This window comes from Myotis brandtii, unplaced genomic scaffold (assembly GCF_000412655.1).
Source record: "Myotis brandtii unplaced genomic scaffold, ASM41265v1 scaffold1424, whole genome shotgun sequence".
NCBI classification, from domain to species: Eukaryota; Metazoa; Chordata; class Mammalia; order Chiroptera; family Vespertilionidae; genus Myotis; species Myotis brandtii.
The window spans coordinates 912,386-932,730 of NW_005355089.1; the positions used below are offsets into that span (position 1 = coordinate 912,386).

The 20,345-nt window shown below is 47.5% G+C and overlaps 2 protein-coding genes across 6 annotated transcripts in view; one reads left to right on the forward strand and one right to left on the reverse strand.

Annotated features, from left to right (window-relative positions):
• The first annotated feature begins 529 nt into the window (after positions 1 to 529).
• Positions 530 to 10,288, forward strand: TRO (trophinin). Of its 3 annotated transcripts, none has more exons than XM_014535331.1 (13): positions 530 to 606; positions 1,884 to 1,957; positions 3,341 to 3,439; positions 4,105 to 4,209; positions 4,319 to 4,382; positions 4,605 to 4,684; positions 5,242 to 5,333; positions 6,030 to 6,109; positions 6,201 to 6,243; positions 6,665 to 6,727; positions 7,287 to 7,401; positions 8,183 to 9,966; positions 10,142 to 10,288. In XM_014535331.1, the coding sequence occupies exons 2-12, from the start codon at positions 1,913 to 1,915 to the stop codon at positions 9,953 to 9,955; spliced, it is 2,559 nt and encodes an 852-aa protein (XP_014390817.1). In that variant the 5' UTR covers positions 530 to 606; positions 1,884 to 1,912; the 3' UTR covers positions 9,956 to 9,966; positions 10,142 to 10,288. The 3 variants fall into 3 exon arrangements, with proteins under 3 accessions (XP_014390817.1, XP_014390818.1, XP_014390819.1); XM_014535332.1 differs by having other exon boundaries at positions 3,347 to 3,439; XM_014535333.1 differs by having other exon boundaries at positions 3,365 to 3,439.
• An 813-nt stretch (positions 10,289 to 11,101) lies between these two features.
• The window catches only part of PFKFB1 (6-phosphofructo-2-kinase/fructose-2,6-biphosphatase 1), a 45,701-nt gene continuing 36,457 nt past the window's right edge, over positions 11,102 to 20,345 (reverse strand). For all 3 annotated transcript variants that reach the window (XM_005860896.2, XM_005860893.2, XM_005860894.2), the window contains 5 exons: positions 20,087 to 20,191; positions 16,162 to 16,291; positions 13,092 to 13,154; positions 12,069 to 12,133; positions 11,102 to 11,714 (listed from right to left, as the gene is read on the reverse strand). In XM_005860896.2, coding sequence (XP_005860958.1) covers positions 11,655 to 11,714; positions 12,069 to 12,133; positions 13,092 to 13,154; positions 16,162 to 16,291; positions 20,087 to 20,191 — 423 coding nt within the window. In that variant the 3' untranslated portion in view covers positions 11,102 to 11,654. The remainder of the gene's footprint in view (positions 11,715 to 12,068; positions 12,134 to 13,091; positions 13,155 to 16,161; positions 16,292 to 20,086; positions 20,192 to 20,345) is intronic.

The window sequence follows — 20,345 nt, forward strand, 5'->3', positions numbered from 1 at the left end:
AACCTTTGGTAGACTATCTTACATTTACTGTTTGTATTCTGAATTGTGTATGATGTGGGGGCACCCTATCTTTTGGTATTTAGTTTTAGTCTTGTCATACTCAAGAGACAGAATTAAATATGATCTAGTCCCTTGCCCCCCAGAGCAGGTCCGGGGGAGAGAGACCCAGGCACACGCTACAACAATACACTATGTAATTAGTGTTGGCATACAGGGGGCTGTGGTAAGGGTTTGTGTGGGAGCTCAGAGGAGCATGGTCCTCAGTGGGAACAGAGGAATCAAATAGGATCAGAGATACATGCTCCTCTGAGTGGGAACAGAGGAATCAAATAGGATCAGAGATACACGGTGGGGGGTGGAGAAATCAACTGGATAATAGGAGAGATGGATTTCTGCATAGGGGTAGTAATCAGAAAAAAAGGCCATATTGAGGAGAATGGAAAGATGGAAGTAGGGAGGAGGGAGGAGGTTGACAGGCAGGGAAGGAGACCCCTCTGGAGGCGGAAAGAGGCAGGACCACTTCCGGCAGGGGAGGGGGAGTGGACAGGCTCAGACCCAAGGAGAGGCTTGGAGAGAGCAGACGTCTTCTGGACTCAAAAGGACGAGGTGAGCTAAGGTGCCCAGCTTAATGAAAACTGTGGTGCCCTCTGGTCTGCAGCTTTGACCTGCTTGACTCCTTACGCCCCCAAGTTTTGCAGAAAACCCGCTAGGCGGTTGGGAGCTAACCGCATTGAAGTGGTTGGGTTTAGAGGTGCCTGGATCCGGTTCGCAAGGGAGAAAGGAGGGGGCGCAATCTCCTTTGGGCACAGAATGAAGAGATGTGGACTCTGTTAAGGCAACAGGAGGGAGGGATGCAGACCCGTTTGGTACTGCAGAAAGGAGAGAGAGAGAAATCGTTCAGGCGGTAGAAGGGATGGAGCAGAAACCTTCAGTTCTGGAGAGAGACAAGCGATGACAGAAATCTTTAAGCCTGGAGAAAGGTATCAGGACCTGATTTGGGCCACAGCAAAAGGGATCAGGACCTGGAGAAAGGATGAAGCAGAGTGCCTTTTGAACAGCTGCAATGACCCGGATCAGAGGGGAGAAAACAGGGACTAGTACGCGGTAGATTTCGGTTTGAAAAGGGAAGGGACAGAACTTGGTAGGTTTCAGGAACAAGGAATATACAAAAGCGTAATACCGTTGGATTTGTGGGTGAGGTGTCCATGTTGCAGAAAGGATGGGACTGATCACTTGTAGACGTGGATGTGAGGGGGCGGTCTTGGGGGAGGGGCGGTGCAGGGACGTACTGCAGAGCGGAGGGAGGGGGCATATTAAAAGGAAGGGGAAGTGCGGAGAACTACTGCAGAGCGGAGGGGGGGCGGCATATCGCGGAGGGGCTTTGAGTGGCTGTACTGCCGAGGAGACGTGGGCGGTGTTAGGCAAGGGGCGGAGCGAAGTGGTACTGCAGAGAGGAGGGAGGGCGCCGGTTTGGGGGGAAAGATGGACTGAGATATGATGCAGTTAGAAAGAGTGGGTGGAGATGTTGAAGCGGGGGGGAGTGTGTGGGATTGAGGTGGTCAGACTGTGGTCCACCAAAGCCGCTTGCGCGCTGAGGTCCTGAGATGGGCGGGGCTCTGGTCGTTGCGCTTACGCAGTATTGAGTTGCGGCAGACTTGTGTAGGGTAAAGGGGTGGGGTGGTAGAACTGACTGGTGAATGTTTAGAGGCAAAAGGCGGTAGGGTTTACAAACCAGATGGTCTGGGTTTCTAGGTATGAGAATCCCGTAGTTGAAGGGTTTGGGGCCCCAGGTTAGATGAGGTTGCCCCCTCCTTCAGAAAAGCTGGTGAATCTCCTCCTCCCTCTCATTCCGTTCTCCCCTAACTCAGACCCCTTCCCCTCAGGTTCAGCTGTTACATGACCTCCCAGAAAAATGGATAGGAGAAATGACTACGGTTATAGGATGCCCCCGGTCCAGGTGAGGCCCCTCTGCATTCTTGCCTGGCCAGCTGCGCCATCTTGAGTTCACTTCCTGCTTTGAGCCCCCTACCACTCTGTAGTTGCGTCATTTTCTGACTAGCCTGTCTCAGTCCACCCCTGCGTGGTGGAGGAGGGGGAGAAAAAACATAAGGCCTGACTCTTTCTTTTGCTCTCTTCCTTTTCCCTCACCCTCCCTTTCAATCACTGCTCAGAGGAAGGGGAGACCTTCATGGAAAGGGTGGGCTGTAGGGAGATCAGATGAACCAGCAGATCATAATCCTAAGTGTATAGGGCCCTCTGCCTACCCCTGGGAGCTTGGGGCTTCACTTCCCTCCAGATGTACACGCTGAGACCACTGAAGAGGACAGTGTCTTGCTGATGCATACCCTCTTGGCAGCAACAAAGGACCCCCTGGCTATGGACCCACCAGTTGCCAACCGACCTAAGAAAAGCAAGACCAAGAAGGCCCCTATTAAGGCTGTTACTAAGACAATACCTGTTGCCCCCCCCCACCCCCCCAGTCCCATTGATTACCATCAACAAGCCTAAAATACCTTTGCAGGTTTTAAAACTGCCAATCAGTCCCCAGATCAGCCAGGCTTCAGCTACCACTGAGGCAGCTAATATTCAAGCTTCTTCAGTCACCACTCAGTCTAAGAAAGCCAACAAGACTAAGAGAGCTACTGCTAAGGCAGCCCAAGGCCCTCAATCTCCAACTGGCAGTGAGAGTGTCACTACACAGATCAAGTCACCCTTGAAGGCCCTCTACCTATCAGTCATCCCACAGACTACCCAGGCTCCACTTGCCAGTGAGTCAGCAAATTCCCAGGCCTTAGTAGCCTCCATCAAGCCCAAGAAAGCTTCCAAGGCTAAGAAGGCTGCCGATAAGGCCATATATAATTCCACTGAGATCTCATTGGCTTCAAACACCATCCACACAGCTACCACCCAAGGCCAAATGACCAATGAGGCAACCAGTACCCAGGCCACGACAGCTTCCGTTCGAACTAAGAAAGCCTCCAAAGACAAGAGGGCAACTGTTAAAGGCACAAATACTGACACTGTCCTAGGGGCCCCAGATACCACTGAGAGAGGTATCAGGCAGATTGAGGCCTCGGCAGCGGCTATCCGGGCCAAAAAATCCAAAGGCAAGAAGGCTGCCAATAAGGGCATACATTTTGCCTATGAGATCTCTGAGGCCCCACCTGCCATTCGAATGGTCACAAACCAAGCCCTAGCTGCCACTCTTCAGGTCAAGAGAGGGTCCAGGGCTCAGAAGACTTCCACTAAGGCCCGGGTAGCTAAAACTCAGATTCAAATTGTTGACCAAGGAGCTCAGGCCAAGATGGCCAGCTCTCAGACCAACTTAAGTACCCTTGAGACTCAGGTTGCTGCTGCTGTCCAGGCCCTGGCAGATGACTACCTGGCTCAGTTGAGTCTGGAGCCCACAACCAGGACCCGGGGCAAGAGGAACCGAAAGGTGAGATCTCTGACATCACGATCCTTAAATTTGCACTTGGTTTCCATTCCTATCCTCCTAGTTTGTTCATTTATTCTATAACATTTTATTGAGCCTTTTTACCTTGAGACAGTCTCTGTGTTCAGATAGGCTGTGAGAGATGCTGAGAAGAATGTGACGTAGTTCCTGCTCCCTGGCAGTTCACAGATTGGTGGGAAAATAAGACATCCATGTACTTAATGACAACCTAGATATAGTGCAACATGTATTTACATAGTAGTTACCATGAGCCAGGCTTTGTGTTGGATACATTCACACAGGTCGTTTTCATGTTTTGAAAGAAATTCTTACCAGCTAGGGATCATATGTCCCAGTTTTACAGATAAGAAAATTGAGTCCCAGAAAGATGAAGAGACTTGTCCAAGGGGTACAGCTAGCAGAGTTAGTGGTGGCCAAAGGAAGAGGAACCCCAGGCCCTGCCTTGGGGTTGCTCCTTTCCTAGCTGGGAAATGAAACTCCTGCCTGGAAGACAGTGAAAGACAAGTCTAGGACTCAGGGTGGTCAAAGTAAGGTCAGGACCCACTACAGGGAGGGTTTAAAGGGCTTTCAGGAGGAGGCAGGGTAAGGAAACAGAGCCATCTCTTTCACCTGGTGACTCTGGACCTTCCTTCTTTCTGATGATGCAGTTCAAGCATCTGATTGGGCATGAGAGAGGTGGCCGTAATTACAGGTGGAATCCATGGGGCCAGAGGCCTCCGCCACCCCGAGATGTGGCCATTTTGCAAGAAAGGGTAAGAATCCTATGCTGCCCAGTCTTTTCTTCACCTGCCCCCTTCTCTGGCATTCTTCTGAGTTTTCTAAAACATATTGAGATTTCCCTATGTATTCCTCTTCTCCCAGGCAAATAAGTTGGTGAAATACCTGTTGGTTAAGGACCAGACAAAGATCCCCATCAAGCGCTCAGGTAGAGTCATACATACCCTCCTCCCTTAGCTCTCTTCTCACTCCCCTCTCCCCCACCCCCTGGGGGCTATTTCCCTCATATGTCCTCCCCTACTCTCCTCACACTGTGTTAATGGCATCTCCCATTAAACATAGTTTAGGACTCAGACTGCACTGACCCCACAGGGCTGCAGCTTTGTGGCCTCTGCTCAGCCCAGGTGCTCCCACCTCTCCCCTCCTGCAGACATGCTGAAGGATGTCATCCAGGAATATGATGAATATTTCCCAGAGATCATTGAACGAGCAAGCTACGCTCTGGAGAAGGTGAAGGGGCAGCCCTGGGGGATGGGTGCAGTGGTGAAGCCTTGAATCAAACAAAGGTGTACACGTCCCTTCTGTGGGGACTACAGAGACTCTCTAACTCAGCCCCATCACTGTGCAGATGGGCAGACAGTGACCTAGGGAGGTGCATAGACTTGCCAGGAGTCACACAAGTAAGTGGTAAAAGCACAGCTAGGACTCAAGCCAACCAACTTAGTCCTGACTTCTGTCTGCTGCTGGACATGTCCTGGAATGTATTTCAGATGCTCACCTCTTCCTTCTATTCCTCATTCTCTGTTTGCCTAGATTCCAACTAAACACAAGGGTGATATTGATAACAATAGCACATTTCTTGCCTGTTTTCTGTATGCTGGCCTCATAGCTAAGTACTTTACATTTATTATCTCACTGATTTCACACACACACACACACACACACACACACACACACACACACACACACACGCCCCTAGGTACAAGGGGAGCTGTGGGATGCTCAGGAAGCTCATTGATGCCTAGGCTGAATTTTGTTATCTCACAGGTTATTCTTTTACTTGGCAGATGTTTCGAGTCAATCTGAAGGAGATTGATAAGCAAAGTAGCTTGTATATTCTCATCAGCACTAAGGAATCCTCCGCAGGCATACTGGGAACGTAAGCTGGGAAAGGGCTGGGTGGGAGGGAGGCTTCTGCTTTTGCCCATGGCACTACCCCATCCCTGTCTTCTGTCCACACTTCCTTAGAGAGTCAGGAAAGACAGGCCTGAAAGCCTGTTCCAGCCCCCGCATGTAGCTGGAACCCTGCCCACAAAAGTTGTGCCTGGTTATGATGGACTGAAGGGTGTCGAAGCCTGGGGTGGGGCAGTCCTACTGTCAGGTTGTCTGTCTGTCCAGAAGCTTCCCAGGAAGGCAGCCCTGTCACTGCTTGTCTCTTCCTGCTGGCCTTGATAGAGTGGTTCTCACGGGAGGCCTTCCTGGTGTGGGTGGATCACGATGCTCGAAGGGCAGGAGCATCGGTGGCTGTGAATTCTCTGGTGGCTGAGGGGCCTGTGAGAGAAAGAAGGGCCTCACATTGACCGAGTGCCAGGGTCTAACTCTGTTGGGGGGATTTCTTCTGTCCTCTCAGCAGCCCGGGGAGGGGAGGATGTGATTTCCCGTTTCACTGGACAGGAGACTGAGGCTCAGGGGTCTAAGTGTCTTGCCCAGGGTCACGTGGAGCTTGAAGCACAGACTGGGCAGAACTCTCCCGTACCTGAGGAATCTGGGAGAGGCCAGCCTAGGGAGCTGGCTGGTGTGTTTTTTGCAGATGGCTGCGGACATAAACATTCTCTCTGTCCTGTTATTCCCCTAGGACCAAGGACACACCCAAACTAGGTCTTCTCATGGTGATTCTGAGTGTCATTTTTATGAATGGCAACAAGGCCAATGAGGGTGAGTGGCTGGGCGTGCAGCTGAATGGGTGGCCATGGTCAGAATTCCACATGTTCATTTTCTGTCCCTCTCCTCTTGCCTCCCCTTGCAGCTGTCATCTGGGAGGTGCTGCGCAAGTTGGGGCTGCGCCCTGGGTATGATTGGGCTCTCTCAGCACTTGCTGTCCGTGTTGTCCTTTGGCAAGAGAGGATGGTCCCAGGATCGCATCAGCCTGGTGGTCTGGTGGAATGGGCGGGGGTATCGGGCTGGGTAGATGGTCCAGGTCTCTGATCTGGGTGAATGGGGAAACTAGTCCTTAACTCCCTGCTCCCTCTCTCCTCTATGTCCTCTGTCTGTTCTAAGATGAGATATAAGATAGACCTTCAGGGTATCCCTGGCAAAGAACCATTTGGCCTCAACTGCCTACTGCTAGTGATCATGTATGTGTTTACTGTTTTTCTGGTTTCATGAAGATGGCCACATGTGCTAGAGAGGTGTCTTCCATGTTGTGAAATGCCTCTGTCCTCATCTGGGAAGTTCTGATTTCTGTTCATGGGTTATTTTTCCCATTGTCAGGGTGAGGCACTCGCTCTTTGGGGAAGTGAGGAAACTCATCACAGACGAGTTTGTGAAGCAGAAGTAAGTGGTGTTTTGGGGCATTGTCAGGCCCTGGCGTGTTCTGGGTGTGTTGGTCTGGTCCAGGAGGTGCTTGATAAGCCCCTTTCTTACACTAGCTTTAGAGGTATCGGCATCCTGTGCCCCAAATCTGAGTCTTGTCCACAATTCCCATGGGTGGGACATTCCAAGGCTGGGCCAGATCAAACACAAGGCCCTTGTTAGGGGGGTGTGCTCAGAGCAGAGTGTCTGAAGAATGGCTCCTCTGTTTACAACACACCCAACAGGAACTTGGGCTTACTCCTCACAGGTGGCAGGGTACATTGGCCTCCCTGTGACATCATGCCCTACACATGCCTCCCCTGCAGCACCAAGTGACTCTTTTGCACACAGTCAATGGGAAATGGCTTAATAGTGGAGGCCAGACCATGAACTATGTTTGGGAGTGAGTCTGGGGATGAAGGGTCTTGGAAATCTTCTCCAGGAGCTGAGTTTAGTGTTTGAAGGAAGTTTTCACCTGGTTCCCAGTGGTTAGACAACAGATTTGTTTGTTTAGAAGCAAGTTTCATTTCCTTTCTCGAAGGTACCTGGAGTACAAGAGGGTCCCCAACAGCAGACCACCTGAATATGAGTTCTTCTGGGGCTTGCGCTCCTACCATGAGACTAGCAAGATGAAAGTCCTCAAGTTTGCCTGCAAGGTAATAGGAGACCTGCCCTGACTTGGCATATTAAGGGTATGGGTTGCCCCTGATTGGGGCAGACTATGTATAGGGATGGGCAGGTACAGGGCAGCCTGCAGTTCATATATAAACATATGGAATTTAATTTTGTCCCAGGATGCTGCTCAACATAAAGTTTACATTGTTTCATTCATTCTTCATAGTTTGCATTAGTGTGCTCAGAATGCTATAACAAAATACCATAGACTGGATGGCTTAAATGACAGAAATTTATTTTTTCATAATCCTGGAGGCTAGAAGTACCAGATCAAGGTATAACAGTGTTAGTTTCTGCTGAGGTCTCTTTTCCTGGAAAGCAGATGGATGCCTTCTTACTGTGTCCTAAGATGGTGGAGAGAGAGCCTCTTCTTATGGGGACACTAATCCTATTGGATCAGAGTCGCACCATTATGACTTCATTTAACTTGACCTCCATAAAGACCCGATCTCCAAATACAGTCACATTGGGGGCTGGTGCTTCAATGTATGAATTTTTGGGAGACACAGCAGTTAATCCATAACACATTTACTCTCTTATCACTTCCCATATTACAGATGAAGACACTTGGGCTCAATAAGGTTAAGTAACTTATCCAAGGTCACACAGTACCTAAGTCATTAGAGCTGAAATTGGATCTCAAGACTGACCCATGATAGTCTTGAAAAATATTGCTACTAGTTTTATACAAAGCCCATAATATGCACTTAATACATAATTATAAGGTTATTTTCCTTATACTGATTATCATTCCCATTTCAGGTGCAGAAGAAAGACCCCAAGGACTGGGCTGCTCAGTACCGGGAGGCAGTGGAGATGGAAGTCCAGGCTGCAGCTGTGGCTGTGGCTGAGGCTGAGGCCAGGGCTGAGGCAAGAGCCCAAATGGGAATTGGAGAGGAAGCTGTGGCTGGGCCCTGGAATTGGGATGACATGGATATCGACTGCCTAACACGGGAAGAGTTAGGCGATGATGCTCAGGCCTGGAGCAGATTTTCATTTGAAATTGAGGCCAGAGCCCACGAAAATGCAGATGCCAGCACCAACATCGACTTCAGCAGAGGAGCTGGCACCGCAGCTAGCTTCCACAATGGTGCTAGCATTAGCTTCAGTGGTGCACCCAGCCCCAGTGGTGGTGGCTTTGGTGGCAGAACTGGCATTAGCTTTGGTGGCACACCCAGCACCAGTGCCAGCTTCAGCAGCACAGCCAGCGTTAGCTTTGGTGGCACACCCTATACCAGTGCCAGCTTCGGTGGTGGGGTCAGCTCTAGTTTCAGTGGCCCACTCATCACCACTACCAGTTTCAGTGGCGGGGCCAGCCCTGGCTTTGGAGGCACTCTGAGCACCACTGCTGGCTTCAGTGGTGCTCTCATTACCAGTACCAGCTTTGGCAGTGCCCCCAGCACCGGTGCCGTCTTTAGCGGTGCACTTAGCACCAGCACTGGCTTTGGTGGCACACTCAGTACTAGTGTCTGCTTTGGTGGCTCTCCCAACTCTGGCGCCAGCTTTGGTGGCACGCTCAGTACTAGTATCTACTTCGGTGGCTCTCCTAGCACCAGCACTGGTTTTGATAGCATCCTCAGCACCAGTGTCTCGTTCAGTGGCTCTTCCAGCACCATCGCTGACTTTGGCAGCACGCTGAGCACCAGCATCTGCTTCAGTGGCTCTCCCAATCCTAGTGCTAGCTTTGGTGGTGCAATCAGCACCAGTGTCGGCTTTGGCGGTGCGCTCAACACCAGTGCTGGTTTCAGCAGTGCTGTTGGTGGTAGCCCCGGCTTCGGTGGTGCACCCACCACCAACTCTGGCTTTGGCGGTATGTTCAGCACTAGTGCTGACTTCACTGGGGCACTTAGCACCACTACTGACTTTGCAAGTGCCCCTAGCGCCAGCATTGGCTTTGGTGCAGGTCCCAGCACCAGCTTCTTTGGTAATGTGCCTAATACCAACCTATGCTTTGGTGGCCCTCCTAGCACCAGCGCCTGCTTTAGTGGAGCTACCAGTGCCAGTTTTGGTAACGGGCTTAGCACCAGTGTGGGTTTTAACTTTGGCGATGGGTTAAGTGCCGGCACTGGATTTGGTGGTGGACTGAGCACCAGCACTGGCTTCAATGGTGGACTAGGCACCAGCACTGGCTTCAATGGTGGACTAGGCACCAGTGCTGGCTTTGGTGGCGGACTGATCTCCAGCGATGGCTTTGGTGGAGGACTGGGCACCAATGCTGGTTTTGGCAGCTCACTTGGCACCAGTGCTGGCTTTAGTGGTAGCCTCAACATCAGTGATGGCTTTGGTGGTGGGCCTAATACCAGCTTCGACGGAGGACTGAGTACCATCATTGGCTTTGGCAGTGGTTCCAACACCAGTATTGGCTTTACTGGCGAACCCAGCACCAGCATTGGCTTCAATGGTGGACCCAGTTCTATCGTTGGCTTCGGCGGTGGACTGAACACCGGTGCTGGCTTCAGCGGTGGACCGAGCAACGGTGCTCCCTTTGGTGGTGGAGCCACCAGCCTTGGTGCCTGTAGCTTCTCCTATGGCTAGTGAGGTTTCAGGTAATTACAGCATTTCCATAGCCAAGGCCCATGGGTATGCATATAAGTGCTGGGAGATGTTATAAGAAACCCTGAGGTGGGAGGGCAGGGTGGGGAGATGAAGACAGTGGAGGAAGTATGAGAAAACAGTATATTTGATGCTAAAATATGTTCCTTTTTGGCGTTTTGTTTTCAGGTTTATGACCCACATTTACAGATCCCGCTAATGAGCTGCAGCAGTCCTTCCTTCCCATGAAGCCAAGGAACATCCTTGGGATCTTTGTCCACCCAGCAGTCTAAGCAGATACTACCCATCAGCTGAGGTTGACATGCTATGAAAAATCCAGTTGCCAGTCCTGCTTTCTTGTTCGCTTTCTGTGTGCTGTTGTTGTACTTTGGTATCAGCGTTCCATTAAATTTGCAAAATGAACTGGAGTTGTTTTCTTTCTTTATTATGCTTAATTGTTGTGAGTGACATTTTGAGTTCATAGAAGAGCTAAAGATCAGCATTGCTCTTTGGGGAATGTGGGGTCCAGCTTTAGGCTAAAAGGAAAGGATTACTTTAGTGGGATAGAGACCTGGGGAAAGCATGGCAGGAATATGAACAAAGATATGGAGGGGGAAAGCCTGGAACAGAATGCACAGGGAGAAGGTTCTGGACAGTAATTATACATTCATTTTGAGATGTTTGTGTAAGAATGGAGGGGGGCGGTAATTAGAGGGTGACACAGGAACAAGGGAGAGTTTTATTGGGATAGGAGAGAGACCAGACCATGTTGCATAGACCGTCGGGACAAAAGCCAATAGAAAAGGACAGGAGATAGAAAAAGAATAGTCATGAATTGACTGAAGTAGGCAATCCCTGAGAAGGTGGGGTGGGCTAGAGTACCAGAAAATACTGTATGAGTTTGTCTTTTCAACACTGGGTTACTGGTACCTGGCCAGAAATACTATGTGCATGTCTGCTGTATAGAAGGCATGCTGCTAGAGATCCTGTGCATGACACAGAAAGTTGTAAGAACTGTGGGTCTGTGGTCAGATAGTGGGATGCATGTATTTAAGAAGTCACACTGGGGAGAAGTCTACATGGTGCCAATGTCCATGGAGTGGGTGGTCATGGAGTTGAGGGGGACTGGGAGGCTAGGGTATTCTTTGGATTATTTACATGGACAGTGATAACACTCAGAATGGCAGCAAGAGTTGAAGAAGACAGGAGCACTGTGGTCCAAGTACAGCTTCTCTGAGTATAGGGATGATGGTGTCGTGGCCCAGGAACACTGCTCACCAAGGAACTAAGCCCATAGGCAGAAACAGAGACCTATCTCCTCCCAGAAGTCTTTCCTCCAGGAAGCTCTCACCCATTCCATATCCCCACAGCACCAGAACCACTTTGCGGGGTCAGGATCTTAAGATGATCCCGTGGGAGAAGCCTCACAATGACCACCTCTCCCCTCTTAGAGGCAGTAAGAGAAGTTTTCATTGATCAGAGAATGGAAATTAAGGAAAAAGTTTCATCCAGAGCTAGGCAGCTCCTTGGTTGTAGCTAGAAATCGACACCTGTTTTGGAACTGCCGAGGGCTTCTTCATTGGAAGCAGGGTCTCCCAGTGAGACCAAATCCAAAGTCTTCTAAGTGTAGAAGAGCAAGGATAGAAGCTTCTAAAGGTGGAAGACAGTCAGGAAAGAGGTAGTTTGACTTCCTGGAGAGAGCTCAGTAGTGGGCAGGGACCGTGTCCAGGGCTTCTTCAGGATCTCGGGTGATGTCCACATTCTGAGAGAAGAAAGCCCAGGATTAACAGGAAGGAGACGGCAGTGTGGAGCCCCAGCCCATCCCCTGTTGGTTGTCCTTACTACCAGGCTCCCCTCCTTCAGCCAGGCCTGCATCCTGATCCTTTTCTCAGGAGAGCCTGGAGGAGTCTGGTCTGAGGCCTTTTTCAGAGGGGCTGCTCTAGTCCTGCATCTCCATGCTGCCTCCAAATCTGGGCGGAGGTTCCAGCATTTCTAGGTGCTGGTTATTGTATTTGATGGTGCAAAACACCCAAGGTCTGTGGCACTGGGGTGGCCCTTTGGGTGGGGAAGGTGCTTTCACCATGTGCCCGCATAGGCCACAGAGGCCCTCACCTACCTCAGGCTTCTCTCGGTGTGTGTTTACGGCCTCCACATTCAGGTAGATGGACTCCACTTTGCATCCTCAAAAAGAAAAACCCATCCATAAACCCCCAACGAAAGAATAAGTCTTTCCTGAGGTGTCATTCCTCAACGTGCCCATCACCACCCACACCCCCAGCTCCATGCTGTGTGTAGTTGTGACTTCCCAGTAGGGAGGTAACTTGGACCAGCTTTGTGATGTGTGGGGAAGATACCAGGCCTAAGAGGCCACCAAAGAGACATCCTCCCAGCTCTTCCCCTAATCGTCTCAGTGGTCTCTGAGCCTCAGTTGCTCAACTGTCAATGGTGAGAAGAAAAGAGATGATCTCTGGGGCTCCCCCAAGTCTTGTGGTCTGTGGGACAGCAATCTAATCTAGATAATAATGATGGAGCTCTGTGGTCCTCCCAGCTCTGTCAGGTGGTGAAGTGGTGGAGGAGGTCTGGGCCACTGCCTTGAGACCATCAGCCCCAGATAAAGTGTAATTAGAGGACAATGGTTATGGAACCTTCAAGGTGTGGAGGTCACAGAGAGTTTTGGGGAGCCTGAAGAAGGAGGAGGATGGTATCATGGGGCTGGGGCTGGCAGAGGAGACCCAATGCCTATGGAAGCCCCCTTAGCTCCATCTCTGGGTTGCACTTTACTATGGGATTCAGTACACCATTTGTCCTGTTCACAGTCCAGAAAGATTTGTCTGTCTCTTCCCTGATCATGAACATTTCACAGCTAACTAATGCCCCAAGAGAGTCTAGCCTTTGAGGCCTTTCTTCAATCTGGCCCCAACATACACTTAATTGTTCCTCTGGTCCCCCTGTGACCCTGCTACAGTTTGGTGTTCTATGCTCAGTGCTCATCTTGCCACCACCAGGCCCACCTCTACCAGGACATCCAACTACCCACCCAAGGAACCTCCCCTAGGACTCTACTGGGCAAATGGTAGGCACTGGAGGCATTCTCATGGCCTCTATGTGCCTTTCCCCAGATAAAGGTGGGGGCTCTCACCATAAGCCACAGGTGTGAGTTTGAGCACTGTGTGCAGAGGGCACTTGAGATACGGCAGCTCATCTGGAAAGGAGGAGAAAGCAGCCATCAGAGACAGGGTGCTGAGGGGGCCCCCAGGCCTGAAGGTTGACAGCACTCTCCCCTGTCCACAGCCCTTCCCCATGGTTGGCCTCCCCTGGGGCCCACTTCCCAACAGCCTGCAGGGTGGCCAGGGAGAAAGAGAGCAGAGGGGAGACGGCGGGCCCTGGGAATGCAGCCAGACTGTGGGTCCCCCGGGATGGTCAGGATGGTCACCCTGGAGGTGGCTCACAGGGCAACCATGACCCCAAGGCAGGCTTCCAACCCCCACCCTCACCCCCAGCCCCAGCCCTGGTTCTTCCACAGGCTCCCCGGCCACAGAGGCCCACAGTGCATCTCCACAAGGGGTTCCTGAGACCCTGGGATGGGGGTGTGGGTACCTGCGCAGCCTGCACAGCCTTTCCCCCACACAGGCCTGCGCCCTCTGACTCCTCTCACTCTTTTTGGTGGACAAACATTATCCCCTTGTTTCCAGTTATTGACTATGATGCATAAAGTTCTCTCAATATCCACTTATAATTTCTTGTACAGGCCTAGGTTGAATTTACCAGACAGCCCTGAGGAGAGGGGATGATCAGACCCATTGCACAGATGAGGAGAGTGAGGCTCTCAGAGTGAAGATACTCGTCCTAGGGCACACAGCCAGGGAGTGGCAGCCCTGGGCCTAGAACCCAGAACCCTCTGAGAGGTTCAATTGTGTGCTCTGTCCACTGTAGTCTGCTGCCACTCTTTGACGGGCTCATAGTATCTTGAGTGGACACCTCCACCTTTTAACACTCTCTGATGACAACCACCTGCCCATCCACCCAGACTGCCCATACCACTCCCCATCTCCTTTCATTAAGCCAGAACCCACCTTCATGGCTTCTCATCCCTGGAGTCCCTCCTACACTTAAAAAATATTTTTTATTGATTTCAAAGAGAAAGGGAGAGGGAGAGATAGAAACATCAATGATGAGAGAGAATCATTGATCAGCTGCTTCCTGCATGGCCCCCCACTGGGGATGAACCCGCCCCTACCAGAATAGAACTGTGACCTCCTGGTTCATAGGTCGACACTCAACCACTGAGCCATGCTGGGCCTCTCTTACACTTTTAAGGGGCGTGCCAATGCCCTCCCAGCCACCGGAAACATCTGTTTTGGCAATTTCCTAGGTGTCCATACTGCTCCTTCTCCTCCTCTTGGTCAGCATCACTGTTGGGCCCTGGGCCCGGCACTTTGGTGCACCATCTCCTTCCATCCTTGCTGATACTCTGTGGGAGTTACTGTTCCTCATGGCAGATGTGAGGGAACAAACTCAGAATAGGGAACCCACTTGCCTGAGGTCTCTGACCCTGCTCTGCCACCACCTCCACACGTGGCTTGGCCCTACTTTTTCTCTCTCTGACTCTGAGAGTTCCCATCTCTTACAGCATAGGGTTGGACTAGGTGTACTCTGAGAGTGCCCTAGCTGTGAGGTCTGCTGGGTCTGCATCCTTAGTCACATCATCTCTCTGGGCCTCAGATTCCTCACCTGAGTAATAGGGGTCAGAGCTTGTGCTCAGCCTGCCTGGCTCAGCTCCCAGGGCAGCTGTGAGCAGCTGGTGTGGCCTGTGCATGAAAGCAGGTAGGAAGTGGGTAAAGTAGTGTGCCAATTGGACACGCACGAGCCGCCCACACATCCCATGCATGTGTGAGAGGGGAAGGCTTCTGGAATGCATCTGGGATTAATGTCCCTCCCAACCCCTCTAAGCCCTATGACCTAGGTAGGGCCAGTCATTTGACCTCTCAAAGCCGACATTTCCTCATCTGCACAGTCAGGTTACTGTGCTTGCCTTGCAGTTTCAAAGATAGCACCGAGCAGTAGATGTGTGGATGGTATCAGAAACCTAGTAGCACAGGGACCCCCACCACCCCTTTTCAGTGAGGAAATTGAGGGAATGATTTGTCCAATGTGAAGTTCTCAAGTTCCCCAGGTTCCAAATCTGGATGACTCTATATTCCGAGTGCCCTTGATTTTGAAATTAACAACATAGAAATGATACAAATCTGCAAACACTGCCCACTTCAAATACGGCTTTGCACTGTCCTCACACACCCTCACAGTGTCCAGGAGATGCCAATATGTCAGCATCCCCATCAAAAGTGGACTCTGTCACTCGAAGGTGGCACAATAGTCTCTTGCCAGGCCACCTGCCTGAGTTTGCAACTCAGTATGTGTACTGAGTGTATAAATACTCAACAATGTCTAGATATTTTTTAGAAAAAGAAATAATCATTTAAATGTAAAACAATGGAAACACTATCTTGAGAAAATCACCTCTACAGCAAATATAGAAACCTAAAATCAGGATCATGAGGTCAGGGAAGGTCCATTACCATCTGCAGATAGCATGCTTCAGAGAAATACTAGCTTAGGTTTTCCAGATCAAGGCAGACTGTTAAGGCCGGCTTTGAAGACGTTAGCTCAGAATCGTAGTAATACTAATAATAGTAGCTAAGACTTATGTAGCCCATGCTATGTGTCATGAACTATTTTAAGCTCTTTACACATTTTGATTTATTTAAACTTCATCATTTTCTTTCCCATTTTAGAGATGAGGAAACCGAGGCCAGGTTAAAGTAATTTGCCAAAGCTAGTGTGTGACAGAGCAAGAACTTGAACTCAGGCATCTTTGTTCTAGACCAGTGATGGCGAACCTTTTGAGCTCGGCGTGTCAGCATTTTGAAAAAGCCTAACTTAACTCTGGTGCCGTGTCACATATAGACATTTTTTGATATTTGCAACCATAGTAAAACAAAGACATATTTTTGATAATTATTTTATATATTTAAATGCCATTTAACAAAGAAAAATCAACCAAAAAAAAATGAGTTTGCAAGTCATAGGTTCGCCATCACTGTTCTAGACACTGTGCTCTTAACTACGAGGATATAAACCACCAATTGCTAGTGTCGGGGTCTCAAATGACATCCAGCTCCCCATGCCAGGAACAGAGAGGACAGTGGTACCTGAGCTCTTATCCAGGAAGTAGGCCAGGAGGCACCGCATGACAGCCTGATGGCAGATCACCAGTACATTTTCCTGCCGTTCTAGCTCCATTATAACCGGCTCCAGCCGCTGAACCAGATCCTCGTAGGACTAAAAAGAAGAAAATACTTTGGTTAAGAAAGGGAGATGAGGCGCATTTGTCCAGAGGAGAGGAACTCTAGACTAGAAACCAGGAAAACCTGGATGTGGTGTCAGTTCAGCTACTGACCCAGCAGTACGACCTTAGGCAACTCACTTCCTTCTTAGGGTCTTGGTTTCTCATCTGTTAAATGGGGAGCAATCAATATATTCAACTAGATATCAATAACAATAATAAAACTTCTCACTACAAAAAATTCCTAGAAAAGCTAGATAAAATAAATGTCCGCACTGCTGACTTTTCAAGAAAATTAAGGAAACATTATAAAGATAGGGTTCCAAAATGAAGAAAACCGTGGTAAACAAGGGTGCTAAGTGGATGTGGAAGCAACAACTGCCATGGGGGCATCTATAATCATATTTTCCAAGAGGCTTGAGTTTTTATTTTTATTTTATTATTATTGTTTAAATATATTTTGTATTGAATTCAGAGAGGAAGGGAGAGGGAGAGAGAGATAGAAACATCAATGATGAGAGAGAATATGGATTGGCTGCCTCCTGCACGCCCCCTACTGGGGATCTAGCCCATAACCCGGGCATGTGCCCTGACCCAGAATGGAACTGTGACCTCCTGGTTTATAGATTGATGCTCAACTACTGAGCCACACTGGCTGGGTGAGGCCTGAATTTTTAAAACCTTATAGAGACATGAGACAAGGCCTTAGGTATATACAAAGTAGGGAGTTGGGACTGAATTTCTCCAATAAACCTGAGACCCTCAAAGGGCTACATCCTCAATAAAAGTGTAAACTAGAAAAAAAGTATATATAGGCAAAGGGTAACAATAAGAACTTATATCTGTCTCTGTTTGACTCTGAGTATAAAAATTTAGAAAATGTCTCCTATAAGAATGTACAACCACAAGTCTACCCTCAAGTGGGTTTTTGGTTCAGAATTACACTATTCATGTGTTTTAGAAAATGCTAAGCTGAGAGTTTAATAAAAAGTGATTCAAGTTGTTAGCTTCTTGGAGTGTCTGGAAGAAGCAAATAGACATTTTCTCTGGATTCTTTCAACTCAGACCACATGGGAATCCCACAGATAAATTTTTGCCAAACTGAAGCTCACAATACACAAAGAAAAATAAACTATTATGAATGAAAATAAACAGAAAAAACAAACAAGATGAGAACTTTAAAAACTCAAGATAAATAATCCAAAATATAAAATGAATATGCTTAAAAATTTTTAAAAATTAAAAGATGGAGTAAAAATTATAAGAAACAAGATGCTACCAAATACATGTAGATTTGAAACAGAACTAAATAGAATTCTAGAAACAAAATAATACATATATATTAATTAAAATTTAAATTGTTGGAGTAAACAGAAATTTAGATACAATGGAAGAAATAGGAATTTGGAAGACAGAGCTGAAGAAATTATTTCAACTGCAGCAAAGAGATAAAAAATAAGAAAAATAGTTAGGAGACCTAAAGAATAGAGACAGGACTAACACATGTCTAATTGTGTTTCCAGAAGGAGATAATAGAGAGCATGTGAGAGAAGAATAGTTAAAGATATAATGCCTAAGAGTTTTTCTAGAATTGATGAAAATCCCAATTCTCAGGTACAGGAGTCCAACTCAAGCAAGATAAATGAAAAGAAATGAATATTTAGACATATCAGAGTAAAACTTAAAAGCAAAAAAGATACAAAGACCCTAAAAACAGGCAGAGAGAAAAGAAATACCAATTAGACTGATAGGAGACTTCTTAGCCATTAGAAGTCAGAAGACATTGTGGGGGTACTATCTTCAAAGTGCTGAGAGAAAACAACCATGAACCTAGAGTTTTATACCAAAAGTATCATCTAGGACTGAACCCCACCAAGACATTTTTAGACAAAAATGGTGAGTTTACTACCAACAGATCCTCCTAAATAAACTTCTAAAGGAAAATGGAAATTGAACCCAGAGGGAAAACTTGAGATGCAAGGAGAAAAATTGATCAAAGAAATTGGTAAACATGTGATTAAATATAAACAAACACCGACTGTATACAATAACATGTTTAATAATAACAATAAGAACTCATTTGAAGATTATGACACAAGGTTGCACTAAAATACAAAACAGTAATGAACATGTAAGTTGGGAGAGGGAATGACCAGAGTTAAAATTCTTATCTTAATTTAGGGGAAAGGTAGATTTTAGATTTTGTTAGTCATGCATATTAAAATGTTGAGCAACCTCTAAAAGAACAGAAACAGATTATATAACTCAAATATAGATCTAAAAACTCTATCAATTCTAAAGAAGGGAGGAAAAGAGAAAAAATAAAGCATAGAGAGCTCCAGACAAGAGACCAGAAATAAGCTGAAACAAATTAGTGATTACAATAAAAGTAAATGTACCAAACCTACCATTCAAAAGACATATATTTGCAATTTGTATTAAAAACAACAAAAGTCAACTATGCACTGTTTATAATAGACACAAAACAAAAAGACAAAAAGAAGCTCAAAATAATAAGCAGATAAAGATGAACTAGGCAAATACTAACTATAAGAAATCTTATATAGCTATGCTAATATTAAATGAAATACACTTTTAGGCAAAACCATTTTCAGGAGAAAGGAGGTTTGCTCACTATATAATAATAAAATATACAATTTGCTAAGAAGATATAATTGCTTTAAATTTATATGCCGCTAATGACACAGCCTCAAAATATATAAAGGAAAATGAGGGCAAACTCATTACAAAGCATTTTCACTTTTTTATCTTCATCCTCAGAAATGACATTATAAAGTTGGTCTGAGTTTGCCAATTGTTTTATATTCCCTGATGTTAGCTTTTCTGATAACTATTCCCAGGAATTTGTGTCAGAAATGGGGTATGACTAATAAATACTCTAAAATGTACAACTGGCTAAATGGAGGCGGTGTAGAAAGCAATGAGGATTAACTTCTTATGGGGATAGAGAACTGATGGTCTGGTTTATGTGGTGGCAAAGAAGTAGGTTAAAATATTAGCCATTGTCCATTTGGACTCCAACCCAAAGAGTATGTTGAAGTAGTTCAAGTGCCTTTAGTGAAAGTATACCAGAAACAAAGTCTAGGTAAGGTGAGTCCTCCTGAAAGCAGAGAGGAAACAGCAGGCAAATATGTAGCTTTTATTTCATTCGTTCATTCATTTATTTATTTAATCCTCACCAGAGGATATTTTTCCCATTGATTTTTAGAGAGGGTGGAAGCGAGGGATGTAGGAAGGGAAAGAGGTGGGGGCAGAGAAAAACATCGATGTGAGAGAGACACATCGATTGGTTGCCTCCCACACAAACCCAACCAGGGTGGGAGATCGAACCTGCAACCCAGGTACATGCCCTTGACCGGAAATTGAACCCGAGACCCTTTGGTGCATGGGCCAATGCTCTAACCACTGAGAAACACTGGCCAGGGCAAACGTATAGCCTTTATTTATTTATTTATTTATTTATTTATTTATTTATTTTTAAATTTTATTGTTTAAGGTATTACAAATAGTAGTACATATCTCTCTCTCTTTTTTTCCCCACTGACCTCCCCCCTCCCCCAGCCTCCTTTTAAAACAGAGGAATTTGTTGCCCATAGCCAAGAATCTGAGTCAGCCAAGGGCCAGATAATCATGTGCCTGTGGGGTGGCAGTTGCTGCAATATATGCTTTATTCTGTTTCGAAAGCAATCTAGGAAACTAAGAAACCTCGAGGGTTGGAATGAGGATACTGAGGAGGAGTTCTAGGAATCAGTCCACCCTTCAAAGCTTACCTCTCCCTTGGGATAGCGGTAGCGATATTTATCTTGGTCCCGTAGTGCAAATTCCTCAGGGTAATGTTCCTGGATTTCTTCATAGGTCATCTCCTCACAGACACCCTGAGGAAAAATTATTTGGGGACAAAAGTATTCACATGGTGAAATCCACACAGTCTGGCTGCCTCCTGCACACCCCACACTAGGGATTAAGCCTGAAACCCGGGAAAGTGCCCTGACTGGGAATTGAACTGTGACCCCCTGGTTCATAGGTTGA